Source organism: Salvelinus namaycush, unplaced genomic scaffold, assembly GCF_016432855.1.
Source record: "Salvelinus namaycush isolate Seneca unplaced genomic scaffold, SaNama_1.0 Scaffold378, whole genome shotgun sequence".
Lineage (NCBI taxonomy): Eukaryota > Metazoa > Chordata > Actinopteri > Salmoniformes > Salmonidae > Salvelinus > Salvelinus namaycush.
Genome location: NW_024060763.1, coordinates 170001 through 194774, shown reverse-complemented (window position 1 = coordinate 194774; position 24774 = coordinate 170001). Strand labels below are relative to the sequence as shown.

Here is a 24774-nt window from a genome sequence, read left to right as displayed (position 1 = left end):
TATGGTTCTATAGTTGATATATCTATGGTTCTATAGTTGATATAATCTATGGTTCTATAGTTGATATAATCTATGGTTCTATAGTTGATATAATCTATGGTTCTATAGTTGATATATCTATGGTTCTATAGTTGATATAATCTATGGTTCTATAGTTGATATATCTATGGTTCTATAGTTGATATAATCTATGGTGTTATAGTTGATATAATCTATGGTTCTATAGTTGATGTAATCTATGGTTCTATAGTTGATGTAATCTATGGTTCTATAGTTGATGTAATCTATGGTTCTATAGTTGATATAATCTATGGTTCTATAGTTGATATAATCTATGGTTGTATAGTTGATATAATCTATGGTTGTATAGTTGATATAATCTATGGTTCTATAGTTGATATAATCTATGGTTGTATAGTTGATATAATCTATGGTGTTATAGTTGATATAATCTATGGTTCTATAGTTGATATAATCTATGTTTCTATAGTTGATATAATCTATGGTTCTATAGTTGATATAATCTATGGTTCTATAGTTGATATAATCTACGGTTCTATAGTTGATATAATCTATGGTTCTATAGTTGATATAATCTATGGTTCTATAGTTGATATAATCTATGGTTCTATAGTTGATATAATCTATGGTTCTATAGTTGATATAATCTATGGTTCTATAGTTGATATAATTTATGGTTCTATAGTTGATATAATCTATGGTTCTATAGTTGATATAATCTATGGTTCTATAGCTGATATATCTATTGTTCTATAGTTGATATAATCTATGGTTCTATAGTTGATATAATCTATGGTTCTATAGTTGATATAATCTATGGTTCTATAGTTGATATAATCTATGGTGTTATAGTTGATATAATCTATGGTGTTATAGTTGATATAATCTATGGTTCTATAGTTGATGTAATCTATGGTTCTATAGTTGATATAATCTATGGTGTTATAGTTGATATAATCTATGGTTATATAGTTGATATAATCTATGGTTCTATAGTTGATATAATCTAAGGTGTTATAGTTGATATAATCTATGGTTCTATAGTTGATATAATCTATTGTTCTATAGTTGATATAATCTATGGTGTTATAGTTGATATAATCTATGGTTCTATAGTTGATATAATCTATGGTTCTATAGTTGATATAATCTATGGTTCTATAGTTGATATAATTTATGGTTCTATAGTTGATATAATCTATGGTTCTATAGTTGATATAATCTATGGTTGTATAGTTGATATAATCTATGGTTGTATAGTTGATATAATCTATGGTTGTATAGTTGATATAATCTATGGTTGTATAGTTGATATAATCTATGGTTGTATAGTTGATATAATCTATGGTTCTATAGTTGATATAATCTATGGTTCTATAGTTGATATAATCTATGGTTCTATAGTTGATATAATCTATGGTTCTATAGTTGATATAATCTATGGTGTTATAGTTGATATAATCTATGGTGTTATAGTTGATATATCTATTGTTCTATAGTTGATATAATCTATGGTTGTATAGTTGATATAATCTATGGTTCTATAGTTGATATAATCTATGGTTCTATAGTTGATATAATCTATGGTTCTATAGTTGATATAATCTATGGTTCTATAGTTGATATAATCTATGGTTCTATAGTTGATATAATCTATGGTTCTATAGTTGATATAATCTATGGTTCTATAGTTGATATAATCTATGGTTCTATAGTTGATATAATCTATGGTTCTATAGTTGATATATCTATGGTTCTATAGTTGATATATCTATGGTTCTATAGTTGATATAATCTATGGTTCTATAGTTGATATAATCTATGGTTCTATAGTTGATATAATCTATGGTTCTATAGTTGATATATCTATGGTTCTATAGTTGATATAATCTATGGTTCTATAGTTGATATATCTATGGTTCTATAGTTGATATAATCTATGGTGTTATAGTTGATATAATCTATGGTTCTATAGTTGATGTAATCTATGGTTCTATAGTTGATGTAATCTATGGTTCTATAGTTGATGTAATCTATGGTTCTATAGTTGATATAATCTATGGTTCTATAGTTGATATAATCTATGGTTGTATAGTTGATATAATCTATGGTTGTATAGTTGATATAATCTATGGTTCTATAGTTGATATAATCTATGGTTGTATAGTTGATATAATCTATGGTGTTATAGTTGATATAATCTATGGTTCTATAGTTGATATAATCTATGTTTCTATAGTTGATATAATCTATGGTTCTATAGTTGATATAATCTATGGTTCTATAGTTGATATAATCTACGGTTCTATAGTTGATATAATCTATGGTTCTATAGTTGATATAATCTATGGTTCTATAGTTGATATAATCTATGGTTCTATAGTTGATATAATCTATGGTTCTATAGTTGATATAATCTATGGTTCTATAGTTGATATAATCTATGGTTCTATAGTTGATATAATCTATGGTTCTATAGTTAATCTATGGTTCTATAGTTGATATAATCTATGGTTCTATAGCTGATATATCTATTGTTCTATAGTTGATATAATCTATGGTTCTATAGTTGATATAATCTATGGTTCTATAGTTGATATAATCTATGGTTCTATAGTTGATATAATCTATGGTTCTATAGTTGATATAATCTATGGTTCTATAGTTGATATAATCTATGGTTCTATAGTTGATATAATCTATGGTTCTATAGTTGATATAATCTATGGTTCTATAGTTGATATAATCTATGGTGTTATAGTTGATATAATCTATGGTTCTAGAGTTGATATAATCTATGTTTGTATAGTTGATATATCTATGGTTCTATAGTTGATATAATCTATGGTTCTATAGTTGATATAATCTATGGTTCTATAGTTGATATAATCTATGGTTCTATAGTTGATATAATATATGGTTCTATAGTTGATATATCTATGGTTCTATACTTTATGTATCCAATTTGTCATGGTCCTTCCAGCCCAATAGGTTTGTACACAAGTGATTCTAATAGACCTGTCACTCCAAATTGTCATTTATTCTATCCAATCCCCTTTCTGCCTCACTTCCCACCCTCACCTCTACCAACACCCCTTCTGCAGGGCCCTACAACCACCAGGCAGCAGGCATCGCCCTGCACCCCCATGAGTGGAGGAGTGCCAAGCAGAGGACCAGCCCCCCACCCCCGGCCCGCCGTATTAAGAACTACCCTTTCAGTGACGGGGGCTTCAGTGAAGACGACTGGGACAAACCGTCAGGGTAACACTCACTGAGGAGACCTCATGCCAAACATCTCACCCCTCCTTGTATACTGTCTCACTGTGGAGACCACCTGCACGGTGTACATTTTAGGACACCCTCAAGCCTCATGCCAAACATCTCACCCCTCCTTGTATACTGTCTCACTGTGGAGACCTCATGCCAAACATCTCACCCCTCCTTGTATACTGTCTCACTGTGGAGACCTCATGCCAAACATCTCACCCCTCCTTGTATACTGTCTCCCTGTGGACACTGTAGAGCGTGCAGGACCTGTAGGTGCTATCTGCTGTACATCTCATATAAGCCTTCAGAGTAACACTCACTGAGGAGAGAGGCCCCATAGAGGAGCAAAGGCCTGTGCCTTTCCCCAACATTAACAGGTTTTCCAGACATCCTGGTTAGAAGATTGCTGGAATCAGGAGGAAAATCTGGAAATAAATCTGGACTAGGCCAACCGGGATTTATAGAAAACCTCGGAATTCTAGTAAAATTGCCGGAAGTTTTGCAGGTTGTAACAATGGCAGGTACTTGACCAGTTACAACAATGGTAGGCACCATAACAGTATCCGGTCTTTGTAGGTTTCTACAATGGGAACCTCATGATCATACCGAAACTTTGCAGGTTTGCAAAAATAGGAAATCCAATGACAGTATCTGGTATTTGCAGGTTGCAGAACTGAACTATTGTTTGATCGTTTATAAACAGGGTTTGTGTAGCTAGTCCACAGAGTCCCGAGCAACCAATCATGACAGCACAGCTGGGTTCACAGCCTTTAAACTCTAATGAAGGCAGCTTGCTGTCAAAATGTTGGTATTCATGAAATGTTTTTATTTATGAAATGTTGAACTGTTTTTTCTGATAGTGTGCAGCTTTTCTTTTCACAGCAATGGGTTCACACAGCAATGGGTTCACACAGCAATGGGTTCACACAGCAATGGGTTCACACAGCAATGGGTTCACACAGCAATGGGATTCACAGAGCAATGGGATTCACAGAGCAATGGGTTCACACAGCAATGGGATTCACAGAGCAATGGGATTCACAGAGCAATGGGTTCACACAGCAATGGGATTCACAGAGCAATGGGATTCACAGAGCAATGGGTTCACACAGCAATGGGTATACAGAGCAATGGGTTCACACAGCAATGGATTCACAGAGCAATGGGTTCACACAGCAATGGATTCACAGAGCAATGAGTTCACAGAGCAATGAGTTCACCGAGCAATGGGTTCACAGAGCAATGAGTTCACAGAGCCGCAAAAGGGCATGTCTGTTTTTTTTTGCCTCTAGCTGTGTGACACCATCACTAAACATCTTGAGTGATTCATGAGTGTCATGAACTGTAACTGCCAGCCAGGGCTCTTTCCCACATGATGCCGCTGATTCCGTGTTACGTTGAATAGAATGTCATAATCCTCAAATGATCACTGAGCGATGGGGGCTTCAACAAAGATGACTGTGACTCACCTTCAGGGAGAAATCACTGGAACCCCTTAACAGTACCAGCCATTTTGCAGGTTTCAAAAATAAACTACAAAGACTCATGAACTCAGAACTACTATGACTAGGTGTTTCATGGTAGTCCACAAAGTCCTGTGTAACCCTCATAACATCAAACACACCTAAAGCTAGATTCACAGATAGAGTTGAAAAAAGCCATGTAATTCTTTCTAGACAGCTAAATAATGGGGGTGTGGCCTGCCCAGGGGTGAAAGTAGATCTAATTTCTTACCAGCACAGGACAGCCAAGTGCATGTAGAATTATTTATTTTTTTATAGCCTAGGAGGTGAAATCATAGAATTCCATATAGATCCGTATTAATTTAATATATGATGTTTATGGACCTTGTAGCCAAGGGGGTGAAATCATAGAATTCCATATAGATCCGTATTAATTTAATAAACAATGTTTATGGACCTAGTAGCCAAGGGGGTGAAATCATAGAATTCCATATAGATCCGTATTAATTTAATATATGATGTTTATGTACCTAGTAGCCTAGGGGGTGAAATCATAGAATTCCATATAGATCCGTATTAATTTAATATATGATGTTTATGGGCCTAATAGCCTAGGGGGTGAAATCATAGAATTCCATATAGATCCGTATTAATTTAATATATGATGTTTATGGGCCTAATAGCCTAGGGGGTGAAATCATAGAATTCCATATAGATCCGTATTAATAAATGATGTTTATGGATATAGTAGCCAAGGGGGTGAAATCATAGAATTCCATATAGATCCTTATTAATTTAACAAATTATGTTGATGGATATAGTAGCCAAGGGGGTGAAATCATAGAATTCCATATAGATCCGTATTAATAAATGATGTTTATGGATATAGTAGCCAAGGGGGTGAAATCATAGAATTCCATATAGATCCGTATTAATAAATTATGTTTATGGATATAGTAGCCTAGGTCTAGTAAAGGTTTGTCATATACATTTGAACCTGCAATACCTTTTAACATAGGCGACTCAAAGCTAATTTTCAACCATAAACACGCAACTTTATAATAAAGCGTTCCGTGCAAAACTCTCATTTTACAGACTTATGTAAGATAGCCTACTATTCATACTGTGAGTAAATTGAATAGTTATTGTGTAGGCCTAACTCAATCACTGTTCTCAAAACAAGACTGTTCAAAGTGGCGTAGACTAGTGATGCAGGGATTGACTCGTAACGCGTACGAGGTGGTTATATCCGCACACGGCGGACGGGTTTAAGGTCTTTAAATATTGTGTGGCGACGGGTTGAATAAAGAGAATACCTTTAAAAAAAAATCCATGAATGTATAATTCTTGTGCGATTTATAGGCTACGTTGAGGTTTTTCTTTCATTATTTTAGGCTAATTCAGTCGGGTTTTAGTGCGTGAACCTCAACTTCAGGGTTTAACAGTACACTCGCCAAATAGCCTACACAGCCAATCGATTTATAATGTTTTTGGGAACTGGGCGAAAAAAAAGTACATCAGCCCACAGAGGCAAAAAGTACATTGTCGGAGTTTAATTCAATAAGACAAAATCTACGGAAGGAAAGTTGAAAATATTTGGTGAAGTGGTAAAACAGGATGATAGCACTGCCAGCTGTGTTGTGTGTGTGACGATTGTGAGGCGCTGCTATACAAATTCCACAGTCACAAGACCAGACTTCAAAAATAGGCCTATGGCATTTCAAGGGAACTGTAGACTACTGTTTAGATGGGTTAAATGGAAACTGACATCTGGACACTGACTGTAGGTCTATAACCTCTCACAGAGCCTTAATATTAACTCCTGCAGAATTAAGCATTTATTGCAGTAAAATGATACACTAAATGTAGGCAGAATTTGGACTTGGTAACAGGAGTGGCTAAATATGATTTATTTCTGTTGGTAACAGGAGTGGATAAATATTATTTATTTATTTCTGCATCTTGAGAGAATGCAATGCTCAATTAGATACCATCTGTAGAGGTTCTGTCTTCATCATAAAAGCAGCTATCATTTCAATCACATAAAATATGCATCGTGGCCAAACTGAAATCTTTGGTCGTTTTCACAGCTTTATTTGTCCTTACAACCAGTCAAACGGATGTAATTTGGACATTTGGACACAGAAAAGCTTTCCCGTTTTTTTTTCACAGTCCCCAAAACGTCTTTGCTCTGTGAAAGATGACAGAGAACTTTACTTTATGTCAACTAGATTGAAGCATTCATTTCATATATTACATTATTCTGTTGAGGAGCAAAGGGTTTATGTAGTCGTCCAGGGCAACGTATAAATGACAAAAGAGAAGCTACATGTATCTAATTATAGACAAGTTGACTAACAAATAGCCTACCAAAATGACGGAAATTTAGAAGCAGAAACATATCTAAAATCAGCCAACAAGAAATCCTGAACCCCCTGTCAAAAAATGTTTCTGCCTTTGAGCCGTAGCCTATTAGTGCATGTTCTATATTTGGTGCGGGCCTCAGATTTTTCACTTTATCACATATAGTTGAGCGGTTGTGGATGGGTTGTTAGCAATTGTGGGCGGGTACAGGTGAACAAACAGCTGACCCGCTGGAGAAACAAACAGCTGACCCGCTGGAGAAACAAACAGCTGACCCGCTGGAGAAACAAACAGCTGACCCGCTGGAGAAACAAACAGCTGACCCGCTGGAGAAACAAACAGCTGACTCGCTGGAGAAACAAACAGCTGACCCGCTGGAGAAACAAATAGCTGACCCGCTGGAGAAATAAACAGCTGACCCGCTGGAGAAACAAACAGCTGACCCGCTGGAGAAACAAACAGCTGACCCGCTGGAGAAACAAACAGCTGACCCGCTGGAGAAACAAACAGCTGACCCGCTGGAGAAACAAATAGCTGACCCGCTGGAGAAACAAATAGCTGACCCGCTGGAGAAACAAACAGCTGACCCGCTGGAGAAACAAATAGCTGACCCGCTGGAGAAACAAATAGCTGACCCGCTCACCGCTAACATAGAGTTAGGACTAGGCTATAGGCCTAGAGTTAGAGTTAGGACTAGGCTATAGGCCTAGAGTTAGAGTTAGGACTAGGCTATAGGCCTAGAGTTAGAGTTAGGACTAGGCTATAGGCCTAAAGTTAGAGTTAGGACTAGGCTATAGGCCTAGAGTTAGAGTTAGGACTAGGCTATAGGCCTATCAGTCTACATTTCTTGTTGGCCTTTTTATAAACACATTTCATGCAATTCTACTGCACTTTATATGAATGGAGACATTAGCAGAATCTTTTTTAATACTATAAAAATTACAGGGTAGCCTACTCTGCTGACACAGACAAGCAGACCAATAAAAACGATGCTGTATTATCCATATTAAAATCGGGCCTACAAAAAGGGGAGACACAAATACCGTATGACCGTCCATCTGACCTGGAGGAGGAAATGATTGTTCAAAAACAAACAAAAGTGGTACAGACCAAAGGATAAGGACAGTCAATATGTACACTCACCGGGGATATGGCCCATGTTCTCCGCTGGTGCCAATAAGATAGGCCAATAAGGTAGGCTAATAAGGTAGGCTAATAAGGTAAGCCAATAAAGTAGGCCAATAAGGTAGGCCAATAAGGTAGGCCAATAAGATAGGCCAATAAGGTAGGTTAATAAGATAGGCCAATAATTTAGGCTAATTGGACAGATTGGATTTTTTATTTTTTATTGTCATCTCTTTACAGCAATAGCCATTTACTTTCCAAACTGTTTTTTCCACGATTGTATTTTTAAATATTGTGATATGCCTGGCTGGGGTCTCTTCTTTTCACTGACAGTCGCAACTCAACTATCATCTATTTGGCATTTGGCTGCCGAAGTAGCGGGACCTTCTGTAGCCTGTGTGACTTAAAACAATCCACAGCTTCAACAAATTCAACAAATTCTCCTCTGTAGACACATCTTTCTTTCTGATGTAAGAGCCTATTTTTAAATTATTTTATTTATGTATGTATAGACAGGAGTAAGCTAATTAGGCCACATAATGTTGGTAATTTAATTACATTTACTTAAGGGATAAGCGTAGCTTCCCCTAGCCTTATGGACGCGCAGCCTGGGTCTTTTCATGTGGTATAAAATCAACTAGTCAATGATGTTTTCATCTGATTGTCAATCACTTAACTAAGGCGCTCCGCAAATCATTTCAGAATCCTAACCCCAACAGTCCGCTGTGCGCCTGCAAATTGATGACTGGAAAGAGACGTCTGTTGTAAAACACCTAGATGTGTCGTAATGACATTCTGCCATTGTCATTAGATCTACAAACGTGTTTTGTTCGAAACTACAACGCATTTTGGAGCGTATACCACCCGGTTTCCGGTCAATTTTCTAATGTTTTCATGCGGCTGACATAAATAATGATGTATTAGCCTATAGTTTTTTGGGGTCATTGATTTTGATAGGCTCACGTTATACTGGTACGGCGTACCCCCACAATTTATTTTGCTGGGAAGCCGTACCCGATTATAGCACCTTACTTTCACCCCTGGTTCTGCCTGATATAGTTTTTTGCTTTTAGCTGTATGTGCAGTGCCTCAGAAGTGCTTGTGATGTCATCACCACTAAATCAGTGGTGGAGTGAGTGATTCATGTGTGTCAGCCTCCCCTTAGCACTTCCTCTAAGGCTCTGGCCCCATATCTACTTTAGTGTACTACTTAATCTGCAATCTGTTGGCATGCATTCTAAGTCATCTGCAATCTGTTGACATGCATTCTAAGTCATCTGCAATCTGTTGGCATGCATTCTAAGTCATCTGCAATCTGTTGGCATGCATTCTAAGTCATCTGCAATCTGTTGGCATGCATTCTAAGTCATCTGCAATCTGTTGGCATGCATTCTAAGTCATCTGCAATCTGTTGGCATGCATTCTAAGTCATCTGCAATCTGTTGGCATGCATTCTAAGTCATCTGCAATCTGTTGGCATGCATTCTAAGTTATCTGCAATCTGTTGGCATGCATTCTAAGTCATCTGCAATCTGTTGGCATGCATTCTAAGTCATCTGCAATCTGTTGGCATGCATTCTAAGTTATCTGCAATCTGTTGGCATGCATTCTAAGTCATCTGCAATCTGTTGGCATGCATTCTAAGTCATCTGCAATCTGTTGGCATGCATTCTAAGTCATCTGCAATCTGTTGGCATGCATTCTAAGTCATCTGCAATCTGTTGGCATGCATTCTAAGTAGTGGTATTTGAGTAGTACAGTATGTGAGTAGTAAGTAGTATGTTAAATGTATGTGAGTAGTATGTTAATAGTTTTATTTAGTAGTATGTAAATATTATGTTAGTTAGTAGTATGGGAGTAGTATGCTAATAGTATGTGAGCAGTAAGTGACAGCCTACCACGCTGCGCCTTGGTCCTCTCTTCCTTCTAATAACGAGAGCCGTTACACATAGACTATAGATTTACCAGAGCATGGCTAATATTTCCACCACAGGCGGACGGTGGCACCTTAATCAGCTCAAAATAATAGCTGGAACGGAGTAAATGGAATGGTATGGAACACATCAAACACCTGGTTTCCATGTGTTTGATACCATTCCACTGACTCCATTCCGGTCATTATTATGAGCCGTCCTCCCGTCAGCAGCCTGCTGTGGTTCCCACCTATACTTCCCCATCCTGCTTCTCCCTACCTGGACCTGTGACTGCCAGTTAGCACTCTTCAGCTGTCACACATGATGCCTGTGATTCAGTCAGTCTTATATAACATGTTGTTAAATTATATAACCCTCATGTCATAGATTCACTTGTGTCATCCCACACATGTTGTTCTGTATTCATCATTGTGTTCCCTTTTCCTCCATTCATTCCTCAATTTACTTTCTCTTGTTAGTACCAACAACTTTCAACTAATATTACGACAGCTGCTATGTTAGCTGCTACATGGATGCTAATGGTAGTGATGAGCTAATTGTAGTGATGAGCTAATGGTAGTGATTAGCTAATTGTAGTGATGAGCTAATGGTAGTGATGAGCAAATGGTAGTGATGAGCAAATGGTAGTGATGAGCTAATGGTAGTGATGAGCTAATGGTAATGATGAGCTAATGGTAATGATGAGCTAATGGTAGTGATGAGCTAATGGTAGTGATGAGCTAATGGTAATGATGAGCTAATGGTAACGATGAGCTAATTGTAGTGATGAGCTAATGGTAGTGATGAGCTAATTGTAGTGATGAGCTAATGGTAGTGATGAGCTAATGGTAATGATGCGCTAATGGTAACGATGAGCTAATTGTAGTGATGAGCTAATTGTAGTGATGTGCTAATTGTAGTGATGAGCTAATGGTAATGATGAGCTAATGGTAACGATTAGCTAATTGTAGTGATGAGCTAATTGTAGTGATGAGCTAATTGTAGTGATGAGCTAATGGTAATGATGAGCTAATGGTAGTGATGAGCTAATGGTAGTGATGAGCTAATGGTAGTGATGATCTAATGGTAGTGATGAGCTAATGGTAGTGATGAGCTAATTGTTGTGATGAGCTAATGGTAGTGATGTGCTAATGGTAATGATGAGCTAATGGTAGTGATGAGCTAATGGTAACGATGAGCTAATTGTAGTGATGAGCTAATGGTAGTGATGAGCTAATGGTAACGATGAGCTAATGGTAACGATGAGCTAATTGTAGTGATGAGCTAATGGTAATGATGAGCTAATGGTAGTGATGAGCTAATGGTAATGATGAGCTAATGGTAACGATGAGCTAATTGTAGTGATGAGCTAATGGTAATGATGAGCTAATGGTAACGATTAGCTAATGGTAGTGATGAGCTAATGGTAGTGATGAGCTAATGGTAACGATGAGCTAATTGTAGTGATGAGCTAATGGTAGTGATGAGCTAATGGTAACGATGAGCTAATGGTAGTGATGACCTAATGGTAGTGATGAGCTAATGGTAGTGATGAGCTAATGGTAGTGATGAGCTAATTGTAGTGATGAGCTAATGGTAGTGATGAGCTAATGGTAATGATGAGCTAATGGTAGTGATGAGCTAATGGTAATGATGAGCTAATTGTAGTGATGAGCTAATGGTAATGATGAGCTAATTGTAGTGATGAGCTAATGGTAGTGATGAGCTAATGGTAGTGATGAGCTAATGGTAGTGATGAGCTAATGGTAACGATGAGCTGATGGTAGTGATGAGCTAATGGTAACGATGAGCTGATGGTAGTGATGAGCTAATGGTAGTGATGAGCTAATGGTAACGATGAGCTAATGGTAGTGATGAGCTAATGGTAGTGATGAGCTAATGGTAGTGATGGGCTAATGGTAGTGATGAGCTAATTGTAGTGATGAGCTAATTGTAGTGATGAGCTAATGGTAGTGATGAGCTAATGGTAGTGATGAGCTAATGGTAGTGATGAGCTAATGGTAGTGATGAGCTAATGGTAGTGATGAGCTAATGGTAACGATGAGCTAATGGTAGTGATGAGCTAATGGTAATGATGAGCTAATTGTAGTGATGAGCTAATGGTAGTGATGAGCTAATTGTAGTGATGAGCTAATGGTAATGATGAGCTAATGGTAGTGATGAGCTAATGGTAATGATGAGCTAATGGTAACGATGAGCTAATGGTAGTGATGAGCTAATGGTAGTGATGAGCTAATGGTAGTGATGAGCTAATGGTAGTGATGAGCTAATGGTAGTGATGAGCTAATGGTAACGATGAGCTAATTGTAGTGATGAGCTAATGGTAGTGATGAGCTAATGGTAGTGATGAGCTAATGGTAACGATGAGCTAATGGTAACGATGAGTTAATGGTAAGTCTCGGGGAGGACACTCTAATTACAAGGCCACTGAGTATAAAATACTAATAATAATATTATTGTAGAACCAGGAGGAAAACCAGGAGGAGAACCAGGAGGAGCTATGGAACTTATTGCTTCATTATCCTCCAACATGTTTCAGTCCTGCCGTCTATAATCAAACTGACAGGACAGCCACAGCATGGCTTCTTGTAATAACCTGCATCAATGCACTTATCCGCTAACTTGGGGTGCGTTCGAAATTCAATCTGGCGTGCCACAGTGCATTCAGAGTGCCCTCGGGGCATTTGTAAAATTCAGAGCGTTTCTCTCTCGGAGCGTCCAGAGCGCACACTGGATGCTCTGGCCGAGGAGTAGGGTTGATCCGAGCGTTCTGGCCTCACAACGGCAGTCAAGCACCCAAGCTAACTGGCTAATGTTAGCTAGCTTGCTAACTACTTCCAGACACAAATGAGAGAACAGCTCACTCTGACCATTTTACTCCCCCTAGCAGAGCTGGTTAGGCTGTTCACATGTTATCCAGAACGTTGGTGACTGTAACTGTGTGTAACAGTATAACTTTAGTACGTCCCCTCGCCCCGACACGGGCGCGAACCAGGGACCCTCTGCACACATCAACAACGGTCACCCACGAAGCATCGTTACCCATCGCTCCACAAAAGCCGCGGCCCTTGCAGAGCAAGGTGCAACCCTACTTATAGGTTTCAGAGCAAGTGACGTAACTGATTGAAATGCTACTAGCGCGTACCCGCTAACTAGCTAGCCATTTCACATCCGTTACACTCACCCCCCTTTCAACCTCCTCCTTTTCCGCAGCAACCAGTGATCCGGGTCAACAGCATCAATGTTACAGTATAACTTTAAACCGTCCCCTCGCCCCGACACGGGCGCGAACCAGGGACCCTCTGCACACATCAACGACGGTCGCCCACGAAGCATCGTTACCCATCGCTCCACAAAGGCCACGGCCCTTGCAGAGCAAGGTGCAACCCTACTTATAGGTTTCAGAGCAAGTGACGTAACTGATTGAAATGCTACTAGCGCGTACCCGCTAACTAGCTAGCCATTTCACATCCGTTACATGTGCTGCTGGCAACAATTTAATGTAGCTTTTTTTGCCGACGTTTACTGTCATATTCAATGTTGAGCGTTAGTAAATTAATCAGTTATTCTGCTCTCTGGCACACTCAGACGAGAGTGCTCTGAAATTAGAGTAGATAGCCAGAGCGAATTTACGAATGCACCCATATTTATACAAGATTTATATAAGCCATTGGAATGCGTGTCGTTATTTTTTCCCCCATTTTTTTCTCATACCTCTTAGCCTTGTTTTACCTGTCTGTACTGTCTGTCTCTTGTCTCTGTACCTCTCTTTGTCTCTCTTTGTCTCTCTTTGTCTCTGTTCTCCGGCTTCTCTTCTTTCTCGCTCCCACTCTCTCTCTCTCTTCTGTCTCTCTCCTCTCGGTGTTCTCTCTCTCGTCTCAGGTGTTCAGTGTCACAGCTATGAACTGCTCTTCCACCAGGTTGTGTGTTTATTTGTCTGTAGGGTTTCATGTACTGCTCTCGTCTCCTCTCATACTTTAGGGTTTCATGTACTGCTCTTCTCTCCTCTCATACTGTAGGGTTTAATGTACTGCTCTCCTCTCCTCTCATACTATAGGGTTTCATGTACTGCTCGCCTCTCCTCTCATACTGTAGGGTTTCATGTACTGCTCTCCTCTCCTCTCATACTGTAGGGGTTCATGTACTGCTCTCCTCTCCTCTCATACTGTAGGGTTTCATGTACTGCTCTCCTCGCCTCTCATACTGTAGGGTTTCATGTACTGCTCTCCTCTCATACTGTAGGGTATAATGTACTGCTCTTCTCTCCTCTCATACTGTAGAGTTTCATGTACTGCTCTCCTCTCCTCTCATACTGTAGGGTTTCATGTACTGCTCTCCTCTCATACTGTAGGGTTTCATGTACTGCTCTTCTCTCCTCTCATACTGTAGGGTTTCATGTACTGCTCTCCTCTCATACTGTACGGTTTCATGTACTGCTCTCCTCTCCTCTCATATTGTAGGGTTTCATGTACTGCTCTCGTCTCCTCTCATACTGTAGGGTTTCATGTACTGTTCTCCTCTCCTCTCATACTGTAGGGTTTCATGTACTGCTCTCCTCTCCTCTCATACTGTAGGGTTTCATGTACTGCTCTTCTCTCCTCTCATACTGTAGAGTTTCATGTACTGCTCTCCTCTCATACTGTAGGGTTTCATGTACTGCTCTTCTCATACTATAGGGTTTCATGTACTGCTCTCCTCTCCTCTCATACTGTAGGGTTTCATGTACTGCTCTCCTCTCATACTGTAGGGTTTCATGTACTGCTCTTCTCATACTATAGGGTTTCATGTACTGCTCTCCTCTCCTCTCATACTGTAGGGTTTCATGTACTGCTTTTCTCTCCTCTCATACTGTAGAGTTTCATGTACTGCTCTCCTCTCATACTGTAGGGTTTCATGTACTGCTCTTCTCATACTATAGGGTTTCATGTACTGCTCTCCTCTCCTCTCATACTGTAGGGTTTCATGTACTGCTCTCCTCTCATACTGTAGGGTTTCATGTACTGCTCTTCTCATACTATAGGGTTTCATGTACTGCTCTCCTCTCCTCTCATACTGTAGGGTTTCATGTACTGCTCTCCTCTCCTCTCATACTATAGGGTTTCATGTACTGCTCTCCTCTCCTCGCCTCTCATACTATAGGGTTTCATGTACTGCTCTCCTCTCCTCTCATACTGTAGGGGTTCATGTACTGCTCTCCTCTCCTCTCATACTGTGGGATTTCATGTACTGCTCTTCTCTCCTCTCATACTGTAGGGTTTCATGTACTGCTCTCCTCTCCTCTCATACTGTAGGGTTTCATGTACTGCTCTCCTCTCCTCTCATACTGTAGGGTTTCATGTACTGCTCTCCTCTCCTCTCATACTGTAGGGTATAATGTACTGCTCTTCTCTCCTCTCATACTGTAGGGTTTCATGTACTGCTCTCCTCTCGTACATACTGTACTGTACACAACTCCCCCCCCTCCCCTCCCCTCCCCTCCCCTCCCCTCCCCTCCCCTCCCCTCTTCGCTCTGTCTCACCAGAATAAAACAAGTTGCTCATGTTGCTTTGCTGTAACATCAGCTGTTGTTGAATGCCTGTTGTTGAGCTGTGGGGGCCAATGACAGCTACATGTACTGCTACATGGAAAATATAACATGTATTCTGATTCTTTATTGTGTTGCCACAGATACACACACATCATTTTTTACTTACACAACACCTTATTTTTGTTGTGGTATTGTTTGTATATGGTTGTATTTTAAATGTGTGTGACTGTCCTTGTGTATCAGTGTTTTTTGTTACTTGTCATGTTTTGTGTTTATTGTGGACCCCAGAAAGAGTAGCTGCTGCTTCTGCTAAATCTAATGGGGCTCCTAATAAACACACACTAAACAATACACCAGCCAGCCTCATAGTGACTGCATCATGATATACTGTTCATGTAACATGTAACATGTAACATCTAACACGTGTACTTTCCTGTGGTCGTTGATACAGATACACCAGCCAGCCTCACAGTGACGCCATCATGCTCGACCACGAGGACAGTTTCTGGTGTCAGGCACTGGAAGACCTGGAGACCTGTGGACAGTCTGAGCTCCTCAGAGAGATAGAGGTATACTACCATAGCTTACCTGGTTAAATAATGGCAAGTAGTCCTTTACACTCACAGCCCCTGTCATCCCGTATACAGGTTGAAAATTTGGCCTCCCGAGTGGTGGTCTAAGGCACTGCATCGCAGTGTTGATGCGTTGCTACAGCCTGGGGTTCGATCCCAGGCTGTGTCAAAGCCGGCCGTGACATCGAGTCCCATAGGGCGGCGCACAGTTGGCCCAGCGTCGTCCGGATATCAGTTAGCATAGAATCGATTGTTACTTTATATATCAGTTAGCATAGCATCTATTGTTGCTTTATATATCAGTTAGCATAGCATCTATTGTTACTTTATATATCAGTTAGCATAGCATCTATTGTTACTTTATATATCAGTTAGCATAGCATCTATTGTTGCTTTATATATCAGTTAGCATAGCATCTATTGTTACATTATATATCAGTTAGCATAGCATATATTGTTGCTTTATATATCAGTTAGCATAGGATCTATTGTTACTATATATATGTTTTAGCATAGCATCTATTGTTACTTTATATATCAGTTAGCATAGCATCTATTGTTACTTTATATATCAGTTAGCATAGCATCTATTGTTGTTTTATATATCAGTTAGCATAGCATCTATTGTTACTTTATATATCAGTTAGCATAGCATCTATTGTTGTTTTATATATCAGTTAGCATAGCATCTATTGTTACTTTATATATCAGTTAGCATAGCATATATTGTTACTTTATATATCAGTTAGCATAGCATCTATTGTTGCTTTATATATCAGTTAGCATAGCATCTATTGTTGCTTTATATATCAGTTAGCATAGCATCTATTGTTACTTTATACACTGCTCAAAAAAATAAAGGGAACACTTAAACAACACAATGTAACTCCAAGTCAATCACACTTCTGTGAAATCAAACTGTCCACTTAGGAAGCAACACTGATTGACAATAAATGTCACATGCTGTTGTGCAAATGGAATAGACAAAAGGTGGAAATTATAGGCAATTAGCAAGACACCCCCAAAAAAGGAGTGATTCTGCAGGTGGTGACCACAGACCACTTCTCAGTTCCTATGCTTCCTGGCTGATGTTTTGGTCACTTTTGAATGCTGGCGGTGCTCTCACTCTAGTGGTAGCATGAGACGGAGTCTACAACCCACACAAGTGGCTCAGGTAGTGCAGTTCATCCAGGATGGCACATCAATGCGAGCTGTGGCAAGAAGGTTTGCTGTGTCTGTCAGCGTAGTGTCCAGAGCATGGAGGCGCTACCAGGAGACAGGCCAGTACATCAGGAGACGTGGAGGAGGCCGTAGGAGGGCAACAACCCAGCAGCAGGACCGCTACCTCCGCCTTTGTGCAAGGAGGTGCACTGCCAGCGTCCTGCAAAATGACCTCCAGCAGGCCACAAATGTGCGTGTGTCTGCTCAAACGGTCAGAAACAGACTCCATGAGGGTGGTATGAGGGCCCGACGTCCACAGGTGGGGGTTGTGCTTACAGCCCAACACCGTGCAGGACGTTTGGCATTTGCCAGAGAACACCAAGATTGGCAAATTTGCCACTGGCGCCCTGTGCTCTTCACAGATGAAAGCAGGTTCACACTGAGCACATGAGCACGTGACAGACATGACAGAGTCTGGAGACGCCGTGGAGAACGTTCTGCTGCCTGCAACATCCTCCAGCATGACCGGTTTGGCGATGGGTCAGTCATGGTGTGGGGTGGCATTTCTTTGTGGGGCCGCACAGCCCTCCATGTGCTCGCCAGAGGTAGCCTGACTGCCATTAGGTACCGAGATGAGATCCTCAGACCCCTTGTGAGACCATATGCTGACACATGCACATTTGTGGCCTGCTGGAGGTCATTTTGCAGGACGCTGGCAGTGCACCTCCTTGCACAAAGGCGGAGGTAGCGGTCCTGCTGCTGGGTTGTTGCCCTCCTACGGCCTCCTCCACGTCTCCTGATGTACTGGCCTGTCTCCTGGTAGCGCCTCCATGCTCTGGACACTACGCTGACAGACACAGCAAACCTTCTTGCCACAGCTCGCATTGATGTGCCATCCTGGATGAACTGCACTACCTGAGCCACTTGTGTGGGTTGTAGACTCCGTCTCATGCTACCACTAGAGTGAGAGCACCACCAGCATTCAAAAGTGACCAAAACATCAGCCAGGAAGCATAGGAACTGAGAAGTGGTCTGTGGTCACCACCTGCAGAATCACTCCTTTTTTGGGGGTGTCTTGCTAATTGCCTATAATTTCCACCTTTTGTCTATTCCATTTGCACAACAGCATGTGAAATTTATTGTCAATCAGTGTTGCTTCCTAAGTGGACAGTTTGATTTCACAGAAGTGTGATTGACTTGGAGTTACATTGTGTTGTTTAAGTGTTCCCTTTATTTTTTTGAGCAGTGTATATCAGTTAGCATAGCATCTATTGTTGTTTTATATATCAGTTAGCATAGCATCTATTGTTACTTTATATATCAGTTAGCATAGCATCTATTGTTACTTTATATATCAGTTAGCATAGCATCTATTGTTGCTTTATATATCAGTTAGCATAGCATCTATTGTTGCTTTATATATCAGTTAGCATAGCATCTATTGTTACTTTATTTACAGTGAAATCTGAAAGTATTCAGACCCCTTCCCTTTTTTCAACATTTGTTACGTTACAGCATTCTAAAAGGTTTTAAAGACATTTTTGCATATTTATTAAAAATAAAAAACATATACCTTATTCAGACCCATTGATATGAGACTTGAAATTGAGCTCAGGTGCATCCTGTTTCCATTGATCATACTTGAGATGTTTCTACGACTTGGTTGGAGTCCACCTGTGGTGAATACAATTGATTGGACATGATTTGGAAAGGCATGTCTATCTAAGCTCCCACAGTTGACAGTGCATGTCAGAACAAAAACCCAACCATGAGGTTGACGGAATTGTCCTTAGAGCTCCGTGACAGGATTGTGTTGAGGCACAGATCTGGGGAAGAGTACCAAAAATGTTCTGCAACATTGAAGGTCCCCAAGAACACAAGTCCCTCCATCATTCTTAAATGGAAGAAGTTTGGAACCACCAAGACTCTTCCTAGAGTTGTCCGCCCGGCCAAAATGAGCAATCGGGGGAGAAGGGCCTTGGTCAGGGAGGTGACCAAGAACCCGATGGTCACTTTGACAGAGCTCCAGACTTCCTCTGTGGAGATGGAAGAACCTTCCAGAAGGACAACCATCTCTGTAGCACTCCACCAATCAGGCCTTTATGGTAGAGTGGCCAGACAGAAGCCAAAAACTGTTTTTGCTTTGTCATTATGGGGGTATTGTGATGTCGTTATGGGGGTATTGTGATGTCATTATGGGGGTATTGTGTGTAGATTGATGACGGGAAAAATGTATTTAATTCATTTTAGAATAAGGCTATAACGTAGCAAAATGTTTTAAAAAGTCAAGGGGGCTGAATACTTCCCTAATGCACTGTATGTAATCCAGGGCTCATCTGTAAAATAGACCTTGGTCTCAGTATGACTCCCTGATAAAATAAAGGTTCAATAAATAAAAAACTACTCTCTACTATTTCCTCTACTCTTTACTATACTCTACTCTTTACTATACTCTACTCTTTACTATACTCTACTCTTTACTATACTCTACACTTTACTATACTCTACTCTTTGCTCTACTATACTCTACTCTTTACTATACTCTACTCTTTACTATACTCTACTCTTTACTATACTCTACTCTTTACTATACTCTACACTTTACTATACTCTACTCTTTGCTCTACTATACTCTACTATTTACTCTACTCTTTACTATACTCTACTCTTTACTTTACTCTACTCTTTACTATACTCTACTCTTTACTATACTCTACTCTTTACTCTAATATACTCTACTCTTTACTTTACTCTACTCTTTACTTTACTCTTTACTTTACTATTTACTATACTCTACTCTTTACTATACTCTACTCTTTACTATACTCTACTCTTTACTATACTCTACACTTTACTATACTCTACTCTTTGCTCTACTATACTCTACTATTTACTCTACTCTTTACTATACTCTACTCTTTACTTTACTCTACTCTTTACTATACTCTACTCTTTACTATACTCTACTCTTTACTCTAATATACTCTACTCTTTACTTTACTCTACTCTTTACTTTACTCTTTACTATACTATTTACTATACTCTACTCTTTACTATACTCTACTCTTTACTCCACTCTACTCTTTACTATACTCTACTCTTTACTATACTCTACTCTTTACTATACTCTACTCTTTACTATACTATACTCTTTACTATACTCTACACGTTACTATACTCTACTCTTTACTCTAATATACTCTACACTCTACTCTTTATTTCACTCTACTATGTACTCTACTTTACTATCTACTCTAATATACTATACTCTTTACTTTACTCTTCCCTTCACTATACTCTACACTTTACTATACTCTACTCTTTACTATACTCTAGTATTTCCTCTACTCTACTCTGTACTCTACTTTACTCTCTACTCTACTCCACTCTTTACTCCACTCTACGCTTTACTATACTCTACTCTTTACTATACTCTACTCTTTACTATACTCTACTCTTTACTCTACTATACTCTATCTTTATTTCATTCTACTCTTTACTCAACGATACTCTTTACATGACTCTACTCTGCACCATACTCCACTCTTTACTATACTCTACTCTGCTATACCCTACTCCACTATACCATATTCATTGCTATACTCCATTATTTACTATACTCTACCCTGCTATACTCTACTCCACTATACCCTATTCATTACTATACTCCACTCTTTACTATACTATGTGCTTTACTATACTTGGCTATACTCTACTCCACTACACTCTACCCTTTACTATACTCTACACGTTACTCTACTCTACTCTTTACATTACTATACCCTCTACTATACTCTACTCGTTACTACACTTTACTCTCTACCATACTCTACTCTTTACTACACTGTACTCTTTACTATACTCTACAATACTGTGCTATTCTCCACACTTTACTATACTCTACACTTTACTCTACTCTTTACATTACTATACCCTCTACTATACTATACCCTTTACTACACTCTACTCTTCACTATACTCTACACTTTACCATACTCTACTATACTCCGCTATTCTCTACTCTTTACTATACTCCACACTTTACTCTGCTCTACTCGTTACATTGCCCTACCCTCTACTATACTCTACTCTTTACTATACTCTACTCTGCTATACTCCACTATACTCTACTCTTTACTATACTCTACTCCTTGCTATACTCTACACTTGCTATACCCCACTATAATCTACTCTGCTATACTATACTCGTTAATCTACTCTTTACTCTATTCTACTCTTTACATTACTATACCCTCTACTATACTCTACTCTTTATTATACTCTGCTCTTTACTCTACTTTACTATACTCTACTCTTTATTATACTCTGCTCTTTACTCTACTTTACTATACTCTACTCTTTACTCCTCTTTACTATACTCTACGCTTTACTCTTTACTCTACTCTCTACTCTTTGCTCTACTATACTATACTATACTCTACTCTTTACTGTACGTTACTCTACTCTTTACTATACTCTTTACTATACTCTACTCTTTACTATACTCTACTCTCTACTATACTATACTATACTCTACACTTTACTATACTCTACTCTCTACTCGACTATACTCTACTCTTTACTATACTCTACTCTTTACTATACTCTACTCTTTAATATACTCTACTCTTTACTCTTTACTCTACTCTACTCTTTACTATACTCTACTCTTTAATATACTCTACTCTTTAATATACTCTACTCTTTACTCTTTACTCTACTCTACTCTTTACTCCACTCTACTCTTTACTCTACTCTACTCTTTACTATACTCTACTCTTTACTCTTTAATATACTCTACTCTTTACTATACTCTACTCTACTCTTTACTATACTCTCTACACGTGTGATAATGCCAGAGAAGCCGGTGTTTGGAGGATATATTGGCACGGGTGTTGTTAGGCCTGAGGCAAAGTTGACATATTGATTGACATATTTAAATGTATATACTTATATATTTTATATATATATATATTAATCTACTCTACTCTACTCTATACTCTACTCTCTCTGTAGGCATCTATTATGACGGGCAGTGCCATCAGTATTGGGGTGGATGGTAACAAGTCCCATGGCCTCCCCCACCCTGGAGACCCCGTCTGCCAGCCCCGCATCAGCCCTCTGCGGAGGAGCTCCCTCCTGCACCACGATGCCAAGACCCACCTGCACCAGGAGGCCCACCTCCACCAGGGGGCCCACATGCACCCGGAAGCCCATATGCACCCGGAGGCCCAACTCCTGCATCACGAGGCCAGAACCCAGCTGCATCACGAGGCCAGGGCAAAGAACACACTCCGGGTGTCTGAGAAGACCTGGGAGTCTCGCAGGATCAAGGAAGAGATGCAGGAGATCCTCTCCCCTACCCCTCTGGAGCTACACAAGGTGACTGCCATACACACCAGTGAGAGCTATCCTCCTGTAGGTTTTCACTCCAACCCTGTTCCTGGAGAGCTAACCTCCTGTAGGTTTTCACTCCAACCCTGTTCCTGGAGAGTTACCGTCCTGTAGGTTTTCACTCCAACCCTGTTCCTGGAGAGCTACCGTCCTGTAGGTCTTCACTCCGACCCTGTTCCTGGAGAGCTAACCTCCTGTAGGTTTTCACTCCAACCCTGTTCCTGGAGAGTTACCGTCCTGTAGGTTTTCACTCCAACCCTGTTCCTGGAGAGTTACCGTCCTGTAGGTTTTCACTCCAACCCTGTTCCTGGAGAGTTACCGTCCTGTAGGTTTTCACTCCAACCCTGTTCCTGGAGAGTTACCGTCCTGTAGGTTTTCACTCCAACCCTGTTCCTGGAGAGTTACCGTCCTGTAGGTTTTCACTCCAACCCTGTTCCTGGAGAGTTACCGTCCTGTAGGTTTTCACTCCAACCCTGTTCCTGGAGAGTTACCGTCCTGTAGGTTTTCACTCCAACCCTGTTCCTGGAGAGCTACCGTCCTGTAGGTTTTCACTCCAACCCTGTTCCTGGAGAGCTACTGTCATGTCCTGTAGGTTTTAACTACAAAAGGTTTGGAGTGAAAACCTACAGGACGTTGACTTTCTAGGAACAAGGTTGGAGTGAAAACCTACAGGACGTTGACTTTCTAGGAACAGGGTCGGAGTAAAAACCTACAGGACGTTGACTTTCTAAGAACAGGGTCGGAGAGCCCGGCACCACTGGAACCTGATCCCCGTGTTCTGTTGAGGTCTAGACAGTGTAACACACCACAGTAATCAATAATAGATCAATACATGCATTATTGAGCAACAACACTCTTATTGATTGATCGGCTTGTGTACCCTGCTCTCCCGTGTCAGACCAACCTGCCTGCTGTACTTAGTTTTCTCATGGCGGGTATTTCTGAGGAAGATTTTACTTGCAATGATCGTGATGGCTATTGCACCTTGAAACCACTTATTGTACCATACGTCAGCTAAATGACTGTAAATGAAGGTTACACCATATTATAAACTGGGTGGTTCGAGCCCTGAATGCTGATTGGCTGACAGCTGTGGTACACCAGAGCGTATACCACGGGTATGACAAAGCATTTATTTGTACCTCTCTAATTATGTTGGTAACCAGTTTATAATAGCAATAAGACACCTCAGGGGTTTATGATATATGGCCAATATACCACGGTTAAGGGCTGTATCCAGGCACTCCACGTTGCGTCGCACATTGAACAGCCCTTAGCTGTGGTTTATGGGCCATATACCACACCCCCTCGGGCCTTATTATAAATCCAGCTGTGTATATCAGACAATATACCACGGGTATGACACATAACTATATACCACACCCCCTCGGGCCTTATTATAAATCCAGCTGTGTATATCAGACAATATACCACGGGTATGACACATAACTACTTGTTTACCGTTCTATTTATGGTAGTAACTGGGGTTTGTGGTATAGCCAATATACCACTACTAAGGCCTGAATCCTAAGAACAGTCTTGAAGCTACATATGTAGCTTTGAAACTATGTGTTTGCAGCACTAAACTAACAGGTTAAATGAACTAACGGGTAGTAACTATGTGTTTGCAGCACTAAACTAACAGGTTAGATTAACTAACGGGTTGTATTCCCCAGGTGACGGTGATGAAGGATCCAGAAAGCGATGACTTCGGCTTCAGCGTCTCCGACGGGTTCCTGGAGAAAGGTGTTTACGTCAACATGATCCGTCCGGAGGGCCCAGCAGATCGCGCAGGCCTGAAACCATATGACAGGATCCTACAGGTGTTCACTCTCCCTGTACCCACCCCCCCAGCCTGTACCTACCCCCCCCAGCCTGTACCTACTCACCCAACTTGTATCTGAATGCCTGCCTGCCTGCCTGCCTGCCTGCCTGCCTGCCTGCCT

General features: G+C 40.2%; 1 protein-coding gene across 1 annotated transcript in view; it reads left to right on the top strand.

The window, feature by feature from the left end:
- LOC120040746 (glutamate receptor-interacting protein 2-like) overlaps positions 1 to 24774 on the top strand; it is a gene marked incomplete at its 5' end in the record, with an annotated part of 45788 nt that overhangs the window by 12444 nt on the left and 8570 nt on the right. The window contains 5 exons of the mRNA XM_038985790.1: positions 3126 to 3282; positions 16153 to 16270; positions 22451 to 22508; positions 22647 to 22816; positions 24505 to 24651. Coding sequence (XP_038841718.1) covers positions 3126 to 3282; positions 16153 to 16270; positions 22451 to 22508; positions 22647 to 22816; positions 24505 to 24651 — 650 coding nt within the window. The remainder of the gene's footprint in view (positions 1 to 3125; positions 3283 to 16152; positions 16271 to 22450; positions 22509 to 22646; positions 22817 to 24504; positions 24652 to 24774) is intronic.